This window comes from Balaenoptera acutorostrata, chromosome 19, assembly GCF_949987535.1.
Source record: "Balaenoptera acutorostrata chromosome 19, mBalAcu1.1, whole genome shotgun sequence".
NCBI classification, from domain to species: domain Eukaryota; kingdom Metazoa; phylum Chordata; class Mammalia; order Artiodactyla; family Balaenopteridae; genus Balaenoptera; species Balaenoptera acutorostrata.
The window spans coordinates 15,030,829-15,048,595 of NC_080082.1; the positions used below are offsets into that span (position 1 = coordinate 15,030,829).

General features: G+C 37.6%; 1 protein-coding gene across 1 annotated transcript in view; it reads right to left on the reverse strand.

Annotated features, from left to right (window-relative positions):
• The window catches only part of AP1G1 (adaptor related protein complex 1 subunit gamma 1), a 78,777-nt gene that overhangs the window by 1,374 nt on the left and 59,636 nt on the right, over positions 1–17,767 (reverse strand). The window contains exons 12-22 of the mRNA XM_007198222.2: positions 17,376–17,516; positions 16,584–16,638; positions 11,995–12,117; positions 11,734–11,823; positions 10,607–10,734; positions 9,548–9,652; positions 8,708–8,849; positions 8,389–8,515; positions 4,178–4,285; positions 3,922–4,082; positions 1,177–1,275 (exon numbers count right to left, since the gene is read on the reverse strand). Coding sequence (XP_007198284.1) covers positions 1,177–1,275; positions 3,922–4,082; positions 4,178–4,285; positions 8,389–8,515; positions 8,708–8,849; positions 9,548–9,652; positions 10,607–10,734; positions 11,734–11,823; positions 11,995–12,117; positions 16,584–16,638; positions 17,376–17,516 — 1,279 coding nt within the window. The remainder of the gene's footprint in view (positions 1–1,176; positions 1,276–3,921; positions 4,083–4,177; positions 4,286–8,388; positions 8,516–8,707; positions 8,850–9,547; positions 9,653–10,606; positions 10,735–11,733; positions 11,824–11,994; positions 12,118–16,583; positions 16,639–17,375; positions 17,517–17,767) is intronic.

Sequence of the window (17,767 nt, forward strand, 5' to 3'; positions counted from 1 at the left end):
AAATAGACTTTTAATCTTAGAAAACACATATTATTTTAAAGCAGAACTCTCTTAAAAATGAAACACGGGCAAAAAACAACAACAACAAAAACCACCTAGTACTCTAGCTATTAGCCAACATCATGCAGTCAAGTAGAGAAAATGCATCTCCAGAACTCACTGTTGGCTTCAATCCTAGAACCACATTAACAGGACAGAACCACTCAGGAGCATTTTCACAGTAACATTTGCTAAGTGCTTTTCTCAAAGATTCAACCCTTGTATCCAATTTTCTAGAAAAATGAGGTAAACGTACTCATCTTATGCTCTACATTCAGATATACTGGTTGCTTTGTCCCCCTCCCCATGCAAAAAACTAGACTTTTAAGCCTCTAAATAGAGAAATCTTTAAATGTGCATTTTTTTTTTTTATTTTTGCCTTGTTTTGTGTCCTCAATTGGTTTTTCACTTCAGTTACTTTTTTTTTTTTAATTAATTAATTAATTTATTTATTTATTTTTGGCTGTGTTGGGTCTTCGTTTCTGTGCGAGGGCTTTCTCTAGTTGTGGCAAGCGGGGGCCACTCTTCATCGCGCTGCGCAGGCCTCTCACCATCGCGGCCTCTCCCGCTGCGGAGCACAGGCTCCAGACGCGCAGGCTCAGCAACTGTGGCTCACGGGCCCAGCCGCTCCGCGGCATGTGGGATCCTCCCAGGCCAGGGCCCGAACCTGCGTCTCCTGCATTAGCAGGCAGGTTCTCAACCACTGCGCCACCAGGGAAGCCCTAAATGTGCATTTTAAAGATTTTTTTTTTGATGTGGACCATTTTTAAAGTCTTTATTGAATTTATTATAATATTGCTTCTGTTTTATGTTTTGGTTTTTTGGCCATGAGGCATTTGGGATCTTAGCTCCCCGACCAGGGATCAAACCTGCACCCCCTGCATTGGAAGGTGAAGTCTTAACCACTGGACCGTGGGGAAGTCCTCTAAGTGTGCATTTTAATAAGATGCCGCTAAACCATTTTGTGTGTCTGGGCTTCACTTATTATCTACAAAAGAACAAGGAGGTTAGACCAGACATTTTAAAAGATTTCTTTTCTGCTGTGAGTCAGAAAAACCTTTGAGAAACAAAGCAAATTTTATTTCAGGGAATATGCTTACACCTTGCTCAGATAATGTCTTCAAATGTGCTACTCACCTTCTGTGGGTTCAGAACTTTAATGACTTGTGTGATGGTCCCCGTATTAAATGCTGGGACGATGCTGCTGCTAGGAGACAGAAGCTGCAGCTGGAATGTCTGGGGGGAACAGAGGGCACTCTTCAGAAAAATACACTTCACGCTATGTCAGAGATGTCAACAAATACAGTCAGACACGCAGATGATGGTTCAATTACCAGATTTACCTACTACTAAATTCTATTTGTTTTTCAGATATCAGCAATTCACAGCATGTGGGCTATCACTTCATGGCACTTATAAAATGCCACTGTTTCTAGCAATGAGCTACTCTTTCCTTCCTGGTGGAAGCAACTTTAGCCTACCACTTTTCAAGAGGTAACCAATTCTTGTTCTGGCAACCTCACTTAATAGTAACTGATCAACTATGTAGGTAAAAAAACAAAACAAAACAAACAACAGCAACAAAAAAAACGGGTGCCTGTGGTTAAAAAAAACTAGAAAGAAATGAAAAGCTTTCTAAAAATAGTAAACCAGCACACTAGTCACCAACTACACGCCTTCAAACTTTTGTGTATTTGGATGGTTGGGATCAGAGACTTGAACCTTTGTTTTCTAAAGCCTATATAATCTGGAATGTGACAAGGGTTACTCCTACAGGACAGAGGTGAAGGAAAAGCTGAAAAAAGCCAGCTTGTTAATACGTATGTGGAACACATCAGGATCTCTACACTGGGGACACAAAGCCTTAACAGAAAAATTATGTGCAGAACTAACCCATACAGCAAAAGACCTGGAAAAGCCAAACACCATACTTTGTTGAGTGCTGGTGGATTTTGTTTGTTTGTTTACAGGGAAGAGAGATAAAAGTGCTATGAGCAAGATAGGTAAGTCATAGTTAGCACAATATAGTATGTATGTAGCTATTTTACAGACTAGGATTAAAAAAATTTTTCCTGAAAGTTTAGTCTCCTAAAATATTAGAGAGAGAGGAGAATGAGAGAGAGAGAAAGAGAAAGAAGAGAAGAGAGGGAGAGAGAACGAAGGGGATGGAGGGAGAGAAAAGAGAGAAGGGCAAAGGGGAGAGAAAGAGAGGGAGGGAAGGAAGAAAGGAGGGAAGGAGGTTCATGGGTCTAGGTCTTCTCTAAGGCCAAAAATTACAAGAGCAGAAATTTAATCTCAATGCACAGGTTTATTACTTTGGGACTTATTCATAAGTCTACTGTCAAGATAAATTATGTAAGCTAAAATATCATTCATTTATTTACATTTATTTCATTAAATGTTAGATGGCATCAATTGTAATTCACACCATTATTTTATATACCACTGAGAAAGAAAACAGGCTGCCGATGAAACTATGACAAGGGTATCAATTTTAAAATGTACCTCAATTTCAGAAATAACAAAAAGTAAAAATAGTAGAATCTACGAAATAGAACGTTTTGAAGTTCAAGATACATCATGATATGCAAATAGGCATTGTATAGTACAACACCAAGAAGAAGGCCATACTTTAAAGCAGAGACGGTATGTTGCTAGAACAGCAGCGTAAAATAATAAGTATAAAACTCTAAGTTGTAGCAGCTAACAATTACTGAGCACCAAACATATGAAAAGTGCTTAAAAAACAGTACCTGGCACATAAAACTCATTTATTCCTCAAAGAAACCCTATGAAGTAGATATCATGATGACACACCCCCTTTCCAAATGAAGAAACAGGTATAGAGATTAAGTAACCTGCTTAATGTCATACAACTAGTATTGAAACCACTAACTCTACTGCTTCTAAAACATCTACATTATTCTGACTCCTAAAAATGCAAGTAAAGAAGCTTGCAAAGTCAGCAGTAACCACAAGTAAAAGGTCTTCAATTTCCAAAATTGTGTTGTCTGAATGTCATACTTCACATGTCACTGAAAAGATCAGATTAGCCTAATCTATTCCAGGGGTTGGTAAAATATGGTCCATGGGCCAAGAATGAACTGACACCTCTTTCTGCAAGTGTTTTATTGAAACAGAGCCACCACCTTTATATATCGCCCATGACAGTTTTGGCACTATGACAGCATATAGCCTAAAATACTTACTATCTCGTCTTTTACAGAAAAATTTTGCCCACTCCTCATTCTAAATTTTCCTTTTTCAAAACTTTTCATTATTCAATGATGAACATAAACACTCCTTAAACTAAGATTTGGTATAAACAAAACTTCAATTTATAAAAACAAGCAGTCATTGCATCAATAGTAAACTAGACGTTAATGAAGGAGGAATGTTTCTCTCACATTATCAAGAGGCAAAAACTTTTAATTCTGATCCAGTGACTAGAAGAGAATATCAAATACATGAAGTCTCTCATCTTGATTGAACTTTAATTCCACGTTACAATTTGTGTTTTTTAGGTCTTTACCACTGTACTACTGAACCCCAACCTATCCTCAGTGCCCTGAGCATTAATTAATCACCTTGTAGAATACTGCTCTGTCACTATTAGGCTGCCCTTCCTTTATCCTACAATACTAACTGTAAGAATATTTTTGACTAAGCAGAAAGTATTCATTAAAAATGACATGCTTAGTTAAAAAAAAAAAAAAGACATGCTTCAACGAACCATAATAGTTACATTACTGTTAGTTTGAGTTAAATCTGCAAATTTAGTTTAATCTCTGAACATTAAAATATATCCCTTACCAAATACATAAAAAAATAATCAGCCAATTTTTAATTCAAGGAAAAAGGCCAAGAAGACAATTATAGTACCTTTGGTACTGCAGCCTGGAAAACAAAGTCCGTCATGTCCAGCTCTGTGCTGTTGGAGGCCTGTATCGTTATCACTGTGACACTGGGGTTGGTGTTTGACCGTTCAAAGGTGAATTCTATCTTCAAGCCATTCTTACTGTATGCTGTGATGGAGGGGATGCCTGGGAAAGCACAGGGAGATCAGTCACCTAATGCTTGCAAAATTATTACTTCCTTTCTCCAACAACTACCTCTCATTGCTCTAAGATGACTGTACCTGTAGCAATGTCATTGAAGAGAGGCTGTGATGAAAGCCCATCCAACAGGAAGGGGGGCTGGGATATCTGTGGGACTGAGGCAGGGGCGGGAGCAGCAGCTGGAGCACCTAAACGAAACACCCCAAAGTCAGGTCAATCTCAGCCAGAATGACAAATCTCACCAAGAAAATACGGAAGAAAATTATCGTGATCTCAAATTAAGGGAAGGATGCCTTAAACAAGATGCAAAAATCATAAACCATAAAAATAACTAAAAATTCAAATACTTTAAAATGAATAACTTCTGTTCATTAAAAAATACCATAAAAAAATAGACCAAAGGCAGAAGAAAATGTATGCTACAAAATAACAAATGGGTGAGTACCTAGAACTATAAATATCTTTTACAAATCAATAAGGAAAAAAGATAACCTAATTTAAAAGTGGTAAGAAAAATGAACAAGCATTTCACAAAAGAAGGAATGCTTTGATTAACTCTTGCATATTTACACAGGGAGACATGTTACAAAAAGTGTGCATAGCAAGATAATTTCTAACAATGAAATTCTGGAAACAAAATGTCCATCCTCAAAATAATGGGTAAGTAAATTGTGGTACACTGACAAAATAAAATACTATACATATACAGCAGTAAAAATGTGAATGCACTAGAAATGCACTTAACATGGATTATTCATAAATACAATGTTTAGCAAAAAAAGCAAGGTATAAAAGTACACATGCAGTTGGATACCAGTTCTAAAAAGGCAAAATATGGCAAAACAATACTACACACTGCATCATTCTAGAAATACACATGAATGGTAAACACCAAAGCTAACACTATTTTAGAATAGATAGTAGTTATCTCTGGGATCAAGAGGGAAGGAGATAAGGGGGCAGTACACAGGGAATATCAACTCTCTTAGTAACATTTTATTTTACAAGCTAGGTAGATCAAGGCATTTATTAATTTTAACACACACACCCCCCCTGGGAGAGGTGGTGTGGAGTGGGGGAAAGAAATCATCAGATTATCACATTTATTTGATCCTTCCAAATAAGAACAAGTTAAGGAGGGCCAGGGATAGAACATGACCATGAACTGACAGAAATCAAGATTCTAAGAAGAGGCATAAGAAAACTCAGCAAGGGCTTCCCTGGTGGCGCAGCGGTTGAGAATCTGCCTGCCAATGCAGGGGACATGGGTTTGAGCCCTGGTCTGGGGGGATCCCACATGCCGCGGAGCAACTAGGCCCGTGAGCCACAATTACTGAGCCTGCGTGTCTGGAGCCTGTGCTCCGCAACAAGAGAGGCCGCGATAGTGGGAGGCCCGCGCACCGCGATGAGGAGTGGCCCCCGCTCGCCGCAACTGAAGAAAGCCCTCGCACAGAAACGAAGACCCAACACAGCCATAAATAAATAAATAAATAAATAAATAAAATTAAAAAAAAAAAAAAAAAAAGAAAACTCAGCAAAAGAGAATGCATTTTATGCTTAAATAGATTTCAAACTACTTATAAAATTAACTGAAATTACACCATTTAAAAAAATTCACAAAATGAAATAAAGAAAGGCTGAATTAGCTTAAAAAAATAATACCCAAGTACACTCGAAAAAAAATCACATACTAAAAATTAGCAAGGAAGGTAGAAATACATATGGCTAAGCAAAGCACAAGGAGCTAAAACAAATGTGGACACCACAGGATGTGCAGTCAAGCAGATTACCAATGAAGAATATAAACAAATATTCATATAGTTATCCTAGTTTTTATAAATCTAATCTAGTAATTTTCCTATAATTTCCATTTTCAAAACAATTTTAGAAACGTGTTCCCATGGAAAATCATAGGCTACCCAAGACACATAGGCAACATATGAGTCCCTAAGTCCCTCAAATTTTAGCTTTTTTTCTCCTGCAATGGTACAATAGGTAGTTTTGGGAAACAACAGAAACTCACTGCTCCAGTTCCTCTAAAAGCTCGTACTAAATTTATTTCCTACTTTCTACTGATTTAAATTACTGTGCATTACTATATGACTGTAATGATGGCTTAAAGAATCTAGAACTCAAAATTTTTTTACTTAAAAATTAAAAAAATGGGAAAATGTGTTTAAACTCATTATGAATAAGAAAAGGAAAATCTAGGCTTTTTAACATTTTATCATTTTACTTTTTCATTTAACACTAGAAAAACAAGAAAGTCAGAACAAAAACAAAACATTAAGACCCCATGATAAATGAGTTAAAGGATACAAAAGGAATGTACGAAAAGGAAATTCATGTATAATGCACATACGGATAAATATAAAACATTCCCTTGATTGAATAAATAAAAATTAACAAAATGATAGCATCAACCTTTCAACTGTTAGGGCTTTTTAAAAAATATTATAATATTTATGACTATACAGTGAAACTCATGGCCATATACATTGAGGAAACGATAAATAACATTTACCAAGTGCCTACTATGTGTCATGCATGTACTAAGTCACTATTCCTCACAATACCCTAGGATGTTAAGTATTTATCCTTCTTCCTTTAAACAGATTCAGACAGATTAAGCCTAACTTAACTTAGCCTAAGAATGTAAACCCAAAATAAATTTGGACAAATTTATGTAATAAAGATATTTGTTGAGGCATCAGTTATGATAAGAAAAATCTGGAAACAAACAAAATGCCCAATAGTAAGGAATTGAATAAATAATAGTTCAAACTTCTTAATGAAATATTAGACAACCATTTAAAATTATAATTGGTAAGATTATATACTAACATGGAAATGCTATTATGTTAATAAATAAAGCATATCATCTATACACTATGGTTTGTTTGTTTGTTTTGGCCATGCCGCACAGCTTGCAGGATCCTAGTTCCCTGACCAGGGATTGAACCCAGGCCCTAAGCAGTGAAAGCGTGTGGTCCTAACCACTGGACTGCCAGGGAATTCCCCATACACTCTGTTTTAAACATGGGATTGTTTTTGTTTTTCCATATATCTAGGATAGCTTTGGCATCTCAAGATTTGAAATTGACTATTTGTAAATGGCTCTAAGTACATGACATGTAACATTTTGAAATTTTGTTAAGACAAATATAAACCATAAGCTCTGGGAGGCTGCTATGTTAGGAAAAAAATCATTTAGCTTGTGATAGCCAGTCTAGATGAACATTCAACATCTTTATCCTATGGCTGTTTTCTACATAAGGTCATGTATGCTGTAACTCTCCATTATACTTTTAAAGAAGTCACTTAAGATAGAAATTATATGCTACAGTGATACTCTTGGACTTTCTTTTGTTTTTTTTAAATTTATTTATTTAATTTATTTATTTTTGGCTGTGCTGGGTCTTCGTTGCTGCACGCGGGCTTTCTCTAATTGCGGTGAGTAAGGGCTACTCTTTGTTGCGGTGCGCAGGCTTCTCGCTGCGGTGGCTTCTCTTGTTGTGGAGCATGGTCTCTAGGCATGCGGGCTTCAGTAGTTGTGGCACACGGGTTCAGTAGATGTAGCTCGCGGGCTCTAGAGCGCAGGCTCAGTAGTTGTGGCGCATGGGCTTAGTTGCTCTGCAGCATGTGGGATCTTCCCGGACCAGGGCTCGAACCCATGTCCCCTGCATTGGCAGGCGGATTCTTAACCACTGCGCCACCAGGGAAGCCCTCTTGGACTCTCTTGAACTCTAATGTGTTCAGAGATACTGTGAACACATTAATTACAAATGTCTACTACATATAAATAAAGATAAGATATTCCCAAATGAAAAGTTATGTTTGAATATTATAACCATGGATGACTTTCTCCTTCCATTGCTTTAATACCAAGGAGAGAGAGGGAAGGAGGAAAACAGGTTGACATCTCTCCACTCTCTACAAATGACCACAGTTCTTGGAAACTAACCATGAGTAGAAAGAAACCTAGAAGAAGTAATGTATTTCTTGGGATGTATTTCTTTTCTAACCTGAGACAGTCCTTTCTATCTTAAAATGCTATGAGTAATTTATTCTCCAAAAAATTAAAAATTAGACTTTAAGGAATCCCTATTAATTATCTCTAGAGTATTAGTATGGCAACATATCCCAGATGTTGTGAAGACTCTTGCTTTTCACTTAGCCTCTCCCATCTTCAACTGTTTCATGTGCTAGATAGAAAGGCTATGTTCAGTGTACTTTTTCCCTAAGGCCCTTATCCCTAACCAAGCATGAAATAACTCTAGTCTGGCCTCACCTGTAAGGTTGATGTCTCCCAGCAAATCAAGAAGTTCTCCACCAGCAGAAGCTGGTTTGCTTGTAGGTGCAGTTGGAATAACAGGTGTTATGTCATTTCCTCCCAACAAATCCAATAAATCATTGGCCTAAACAAGGAAATAAAATCTTATTCATTAGTCATTGCCTAATCTGTATCTCATGCAAAGCCCTTTCAACACTTAAAAATAAGGAAGAGAACCATCAATCAATCCAGGAACATTGAAGGGAATCAGCTAAGAGATAGGTTCTAAGGAACTATAAGATCATGAGGATCCCCAGATAAGCAAGGGAAAAGCTACCTGGCTGGTGGGCTGTGGCCCAGAGGGTGGTGGCTTGGTCTCTAGAGGAGCTGGTTCTGTCTCTCCATTTGTCTGCACAATCTCAGTAGGGCCATTTGTGGTCACTTTTTCCATGACAGGCATTCTCTCAAGCAGGGCAGACCTGAAAGAATCTGAAGTGGTTAAATTCTATGCAGTTAACCTACCTTCCCTACCCAAAACAATCACTGTAACTATATTGGAGCCAAACATGTAGAGACATCTCCCCTCCCCACATCCCAACACAGACACTAAAATAGAAGCCGGATTACAAGAATACATGACCTAAATTCCTGGCTGGATTAAGGGCAGGCAACAAACACTGAATGGACAAACTGTCCCTCTAAATCCCGAGAGACTGGGAATTCTCAGTGATAGAGAAACTGGAATGAAAGAAAGGCAAATAAGTACGTATTAGCAGTTTCCAATCAAGAAGATACTGCATAACAGAAGAGGGAAAAAAGATACTGCATAACAGAAGACACTGCACACCAAAATGTTAACAGTAATGATATCTGAATGTGATTCTCTTGAGAAAAAAACAACTCCCACTTCTTCACCAAATAAAATGGAAAATGAAGCAAACTTTCTTTACCAAAAGAAAGGTGAGAAGGGGACTAAAGGAACATAGTTCACTTATTTCTTTAGAGGCTAGGCAGAATAGAAGATGGACAAAACACAAGGGGCCAAGCAGTTAGAACTAAACAGAGTTGTGAAGTCTGGCTAATAAAGCACGAGGGATGAATCTCCTTTACGGGTTTATCATGACAATTTGTTTGAGATGCTAAGAGGCACATGCATTGTTTACTTTCTCTTACTTACCTCATATGGTCATATTTCTTAAAAAGTGCATTATATTCTACTGCCCTCTGCTGTAGCTCCACATCAATGCTGCTTCCATAGATGGAAACCACTTTCTTAATTCGGCTTTGGGATAAAATGACAAACAAATTCAAATACCCAAAAGAAAGTTCATAAACAAGCAGAGAGAATAATGTTTGAAACAGAGGTTTCTGGTTAAAATTTTGAAATGCTCTTTTCTTAATGTACGTAACTTTTCAAAAACAAAACATTTTCCTTTATGTTCATTCATCTGACATATAGCTCAAGACCATCATACTTATTACCATCATACTTATTCTAGTTGTAATGCTAGATTTTGTCTGTTAAATATCTCATACCCTAAAATTTGCTAGACAAAAGTACCGATTATTAATTTGCTACAAAAGAATAAATTTATAGTGTTCATTCTCTTCTTTAATAACTTTAAAATAAGCTTTTATCAACAAATGGGTCATGGCATCAGACTTCTTTCAACAAAAGGTCATTACCTGACACCAAATTCTTCTACTTCACAATTTAAATAGTAAAAAATACCATTCTTCACGAAGCTTAACACTAAAAATTAAAGCAGGTCTAAGAGAACTAAGTTTAAATATGCTTGGCTGGGAGACTGATTCAAGAATTGACTTTTAGTCAAAATAGTTAAAAAAGAAAAAAAAAGCAAAATTTTAAAGAGTTAAACACCAAAACCTTCACAATTTTCTTCCTATTCAGACATCTCAAAATATTATAATAAACCAGAACCCTTATATGGGAAAATAACTTCACTACTTTAAAAGAGAAAACAGGCATCAGAAACCTGATTTTAAAAACATTACTTTTTACCTCCAAAATAAGCAATGGTGGGATAGGGGGATGACAGGGAGCAAAGTACAGATAAAATAAGGATTAACCATGAAATGATGACTGTTACTGAGGAATAAAGGTATATGCAATTGATTTTACTATTCTACTTTTGCTTTTGCTTGAAATTTTCCATAATGAAGTTTTTAAAAATTACAAAACAACATGTTCACCCTACTTTTTCTCCATACTCACTTTACAGTACAGGTGAATCGAGTAGAAAGCTTCATAATGGCAGTGAGGGCATAACCTCGTGTCACAGAGGTGGACATATTAGAGATTAGGACACTTTCTAAAATATCCAACACTTCATCCTCTGTTACCTGTGCAGAAAAAAAAAAAGACAATGTAAGATGAATTTTAACTGTAAATATCTACATCCGATATTAAGTCACAGGATGCCACCAGAAAGACAATCCTGCCATCATTACCAAAGCTTCTAACACAATCTGTGCTTTGCCAGGGTAACTGTACAACCTAACCCACCAACCAGAAGCATGTAGGAGGGAGGTAAAAAGGATGGAGAGGGCTTCCCTGGTGGCGCAGTGGTTGAGAATCTGCCTGCTAATGCAGGGGACACGGGTTCGAGCCCTGGTCTGGGAAGATCCCACATGCCACGGAGCAGCTGGGCCCGTGAGCCACAATTGCTGAGCCTGCGCATCTGGAGCCTGTGCCCCGCGACGGGAGGGGCCGCGATAGAGAAAGGCCCGCGCACCGCGATGAAGAGCAGTCCCCGCACCGCGATGAAGAGTGGCCCCCGCTTGCCGCAACTGGAGAAAGCCCTCGCACGAACCGAAGACCCAACACAGCCAAAAATAAATAAATAAATAAATAAATAAATAAATAAATAAATAAATAAATAAATAAATAAGAAAATCCTTTAAAAAAAAAAAAAAAAAAAAGGATGGAGAATACCCATTGGGGGCTGAGAGGCATTTTATGACTTTCAGAGGCAGAAGGAGAGGAAGAAAGGAAAAATATACATAGAGTTAAAGTGTTGTTGCCACAACTTCTCTGAAATCCAGTCCTTTAATGAGCAAATGGAAACATGGATACACTCTCATTTCTTCTTATCAGCCAGAGGGTAAGAGAAACAATGTAAGTCAGTCTGATGGGATGGGGGGGTAGGTCCTAAAGGCAGTTTTAATATCTCACAATGGCCCAGTAAGTTCCAACTAAAAATCAGCAGGTTTTCCAATGTAATTCTGGAATTGCTTCTTTAAAGGGTTTTCAAGGAATCAATCTCAACTCATTAAACACTACTCTCTTAAAACCAAAAACATTGTTTTTCCCCCTCCTTAACCAAGAGTGACAAAGGGTACCTGAATAGGCTCTTCCTCTTCACATTGGCCAGACACAAGAAGATCTCCATATTCACCTATACACCAGGCAGCTACTTGCACCAAAGGTTGCTGTCAAAAGAAAGTCACCGTTTGTCAAAGATTTCAGTCCTTTAAAGGATTAATACAAATCACAGGTCATCTAACCATAAAGGTCAAAACTGAGGCACCTCTAGAGTGACAGTAGTAAGAGCATATCAGGAAAATAAAGGGCAATTTCCCCCCAAAAGTTAAAGTACTTACCTGAGAATAATCACCAAGAATTGCTTTGTACAAGCGCTGGACAGTATAGGCATGCATCTCCACGCTATTGGTTATTAACTGGATCAAGTTGGGAACTGCATCATCACGAACATAGCTTCCTGCCTAAAAGGAAATGCGGACAGTTACCCCTAGAAACACAGTAATAATAAGAAATGTTAGCTAGTACTGTTGCTGTTCAAAGGAGACTACTACAAAACACCCTCAAAGATAAAGTTGTTTCCAATGCTCATGTTCATAAGCAGTTCAAACTTCAAAGTCTTTTTTTTTACTGGAGTATAGTTGATTTACAATGTTGTGTTACTTTCAGGTGTATGGCAAAGTGAATCAGTTATAAATACACATATATCCACTCTTTTTTTAGATTCTTTTCCCATACAGGCCATTTCAGAGTACTGAGTACAGTTCCCTATGCTCTACAGTAGGTTCTTATTAGTTACCTATTTTATATATAGTAGTGTGTATATGTCAATCCCAATCTCCCAATTTATCCCTCCCCCCTTAAAGTCTTATTTAAATGAATATTCTAAAGTTTTAAGATTTTATAAAAAATAAAATCTTCTCTTCGTCCAAAGTAAAAAAAAAAAAAAGTTTAAAATTTAAGAAAGGCCTTCTCTACTCAAAACAGGTAAGGTCTACGATTACAAAAATTTAAGAAATACATTCACTGGGAACTTAATTACAACAACCTCTCCCTTCCCACAACTCCCCAACACAGGGTTAAAATCACATGAGCTAGCTATAGTAGTCACGCTACTCTGGGGGACGGAGAAAGGAGTGTACATGAACAGTTCAAAAAGGCTTGTTAAATAAGATGAGACTGAAATAAATAGTAACTTTTAAAAAACCTGAGTTTAGGGGACTTCTTTGGTGGTCCAGTGATAAAGAATCCGCCTTCCAATGCAGGGGACGTGGGTTCGATCCCTGGTCGGGGAACTAAGATCTCACATGCTGCAGGGCTTAGAAAACTAAGCCCGTGCGCCTCAACCAGACAGCCCACATGCTGCAAACTACAGAGCCCACACACTCTGGAGCCTGCGTGCCACAACTAGAGCGAGAAAACCCGCACACCACAACTAGAGAGAAGCCCGTGCACCACAATGAAGAGCCCACACATCGCAACGAAAGATCCCGAGTGCCTCAAGGAAGATCCTGCGTGCCGCAACTAAGACCTGACGCAGCCAAATAAATAAATAAATAAGCAAACAAACAAAAAACCTGAGTTTATTCACACTCCTTTAAAAACTAGAGTTTATAAATATTATAGAACCAATAAGTAGTCCCAGGAATAGGAAATATTTTGTATTTAATTATCCACTCTTAAAAAAAAAAAGAAAGAAAAAGAAAACCTTGATCTCTTTATTGTCCTCTTGACTAGTGGAATCTTGAGATTTACAACCACAAAAACAAAATACAGCTATTTAACCTATGAGGAAGCTAAATTTTGGCCTTATCAGAGCATGACGATAACCAGGCTGCACGAGACATACAAACAGTGGAACCTGTGCCTAATATCAGCCCACCTTGATCAATCTCCCAATACTGGACAGAAGAGCTGATCTGATATACAAGACTGAGACCAGGCCTACCCATGTGTACTTTAGAGAGGAAAAAGACAAAGAAAAAATCCCAGGTGGCTGGGATACCCACTCCTGTTAAGAAACACAAAGACAGAGGGAGAAGTTTGGGGAAATGGTCAAAAAGGAAAGGTGAGAAGCTAAAAAGCAGGTAATTAGTGGTGTGACTTAGATATTTACATTCTTCCCTAATAGGAAAAAGCAGAGTGTTTTACTGTTTTTTATTTTTTTAAATAAATTTATTTATTGTATTTATTTGTTATTTTTGGCTGCGTTGGGTCTTCGTTGCTGCGCGCCGGCTTTCTCCAGTTGCAGTGAGTGGGGCTACTCTTCGTTGTGGTGTGCGGGCTTCTCATTGCGGTGGCTTCTCTTCTTGCGGAGCGCGGGCTCTAGGTGCACGGGCTTCAGTAGTTGTGTCTCGCGGGCTCTAGAGCACAGGCTCAGTAGTTGTGGTGCACGGGCTTAGTTGCTCCATGGCATGTGGGATCTTCCCAGACCAGGGCTCGAACCTGTGTCCCCCTGAATTGGCAGGCAGATTCTTAACCACTGTGCCACCAGGGAAGCACAAGCAGTGTTTTAAATAAGAGAAAGCATCAACATGATCTAATTGACATTTATAGACCATGCCATTCAACAACAGCAGAATACACATTCTTCTCAAGCTCACACAGAACATTCCTCAAGACAGATCACATTCTGGGCCATTAAAAATAAATTTAAAAGAACACAGGGACTTCCCTGGTGGTCCAGTGGTAAAGAATCCGCCTTCCAATACAGGGGACACGGGTTCGATCCCTAGTCGGGGAACTAAGATCCCACATGCTGCGTGGCAACTAAGCCCACGCACCACAACTACTGAACCCGCACACCTCAACTAGAGAGCCTGAGTGCCACAAACTACAGAGCCCACGCGCTCTGGAGCCCACGCGCCACAACTAGAGAGAGAAAAACCCAAACGTCACAACTAGAGAGAAGCCCATGCTCCACAACGAAGAGACCCTGCGCCACAACAAAAAGATCCCACGTGCCACAATGAAGACCCAACGCAGCCAAAGATAAAAATAAATAAATAAAATAAATATTCTAAAATAAATAAATAAAATAATAGAAATCATGAAAAATTAAACTAGAAATAAGTAATATAAAGATGGCTGAAAAGTCCCCAAATATTTGGAAATTAAGTAACACACTACTAAATAACACATGGATCAAAGAAAACATCAGGAACAGAAAACTATAGACCAATATCTCTCATGAACACAGATGCAAATATCCTTAAAAAAATTAGAAAATCAAATACAACAATAATGTATTAAAAAAACTATATATATGCCACAACCATGTGGGATTTATTCCTGATATGGAAGGCTGATTCAGCATTCAAAATTCAATTAATGTAAGCCAACTATACTTCAATTAAATAAATAATTTTTAAAAAAATCAATTAACCTAGCACATCAATAGGCTGAAGAAGAAAAATCATATGATCATATAAAAAGAGAACATAAATTGATTGGAAAACTGAAAAGTTGGAGCAATTTTTTTAAAAAGGTTTTGATTTTGATAAACATTTTTCTTCAGGAGCTCTAATTTTTCCCTTCTTTTGAGCCTTATAAAAGCCATCGTATCTTTTGTTAGAATATAATTTCCCGATTAAGTATACTGACTTTTAAACTTTTACAAAATTAATTCATTGTTGGTAAACTATTTAATTGAAATTTTAAAAATTTCAATGGTATCATTCCCTCCTACAGATGTTTCATAATTTACTTAACCCATGCCCATCTGGAGACTCCTAGTTGTTTCCAGCTTTCCCCTATTATAAATAAGATTAGGATGAACACTTCTGTATATACATTTTTATACAATGACCTTTTATTTTTCCAAGAGAAAGTCCTAAAAACAGAATTAATAAAGTACTGCCTGTTCTCTATTTTCTAACTAGCACTAGGAATTAGATTAAAAAGTATGACAAGTGAAAAATGACACCTCACTTTTATTTTATTTACTATCTCTTTAAGAGTAAGGGTATTTTTCAAAGTTAACTAGCCATTTCTTCTTTTGTCAAATGTCTGTTCAAATGCCAGTTTTTCCATCAGTGTTTTACTTTTTCCTATTAATTGTAAAGTATTTATAGATTAAAAATATTAACACACTGTCATATGTTACAATGGTTTTTCCCCTAATTGTCATTTGCCTTTTAACTTTGTAGATTTCTTTTTCCTTCTGCTATACAAGTTTTAAATTTTAATGTGGTCAACTTTGTCAATGTTTTTTACTTCCGGTGACATAATTAGACATAGATAGTTATGCCACTACATTTTCATTTTTCCTCTTAAATCTCTAATCCCTGTCTATTAATTGAATGATTGACTGAGAAGCTCCAAAATTCCGGAAGACTACCAAAGAAAGGATATTCTATAAAACCATAATTTAAAATCCAGAATTTAGCCATTCAAAACTTTCCAATGATTTCCTATCATATTCAAAATAAAATCCTAACTCCTGTGAGGCCTTATAGAATCTAGCCCCTGCATCAATCTTACCATTCTCTGCCTCTCTCACTCTACTGGCTTCACTGGCCTTCTTGATGCTCTCCAGACAGGTCAAGCTTGTTTGCTACCCTAGGGCTTCGCAACACTTACTGTTCCCTCTGATTTGTACACTCTTCGCCCAAATCTTTGCACAGCTCCTCATTTAACCAAGTTCTCTACTCAAATGTTACCTCCTCTGAGTGACCTGCCCTATTCTACCTAAGACACCTGGCCCACTGCCCCATATCCCATCTTCCTCTGCCATCAATATAGTCCCATATGCTACTTTAGTATTTTTCATAGCATTTTCCCCTGCCTGACAAGAGAGTGGTACATATTTCCCCATGAATTTCCTATCTCCCCCACTAGAACATAAGCTTCATGAGAACAAGGGCTTTGTCTGACTCGTTAATCGACACATCCAGCCCTTAGTATATGTTGACTTAAGAACACTACTTACCGTTGTCAGAACGCGCATAATTGTGTCTATATGCCACCGTTTGGAAGGTGCATACCTGAGAAAATAATGGCACTAGGTGAAAACACTGGAACCTATAAACTAAGCTCTGCTCAGTGACTTTCAAAAATCCTGTCCTACAGCATTTTTTAGGTTCACAGGTTAAGTGATTATATCTGGACCCATTTCACCTTCAAAACTAGCAGCAATTCCCATTTCAAAGGGTGATGAAATGGTACATAGTCAAATTCAGATGTTCCACGTAATATGCAATAGGAGTTGCTGAGCTGAGAACTGGGGACTCTGTCTCCAGTTTTTCAGAAAATAAATCATAAAGTCAGGACAGGAGGGGATAGAGAAGAAAGAAGAAAAGGGACTCTTCCGAGACCCAGGCACACCAGGACTAGAAACTTGCTCCCTTAAATTCACAGTGAAAAGAGGAGAAACAACCATACTACCAAAATCTTGAGGTACTTCTTCCTAAAAGTTTTACACAGAACCACCATCCAGATGCTGTAACTTTTCTATTCTCTTCATCAAAAGGACATCATAGATGAGAGGTTAAAGAACAGATAAAAGAGGAGATTTTATAAAAGTGGGATTAGTTTGGTCTTAGCATAATGCTTAACATTAGATACTGGCTAGAATGGCCTTCTCAAACCTAATTTCTAATGGGAAGCCTGAAATAAATGTTACATGTTTAAACATGTTTACAACATTTCCCCCATGTTTTAAAGATGCTTTCCAAAAAGTTCTAAGCATTTTCTACCAATGAATATAAAAATAAAATCTTACTTTTCTGCAGCAAGGAAGATTCCAGATGCACAGTCTGCTTTAAATTCTGGCTCACATGAATCCAGAAAATAAAGCAATTCCTTCATCATGCCTCGAATATTATTCCCATTTACCAGGGCAAAACTCAATTCCATTGCACGCCTTGCAGGGGGGAGGGAAAAAAAGTTATGATATTTACAGTGGGAATGAAACAAAGACCCACGTATGTTGCCTCTGAACACCAAGCACTAGTGGATATATTGATGTCTTTGCATGATCTTATGATCCCAATCTTTGCACATGAGATAACCAAAGTTATCAAATTTATTTTGAACGTTCATCAACACTTTTCTTCAAAAATCCCCAAGAGATATACTACTAAAGACCAAAAATGCAGTTTGAGTTCAGCAATC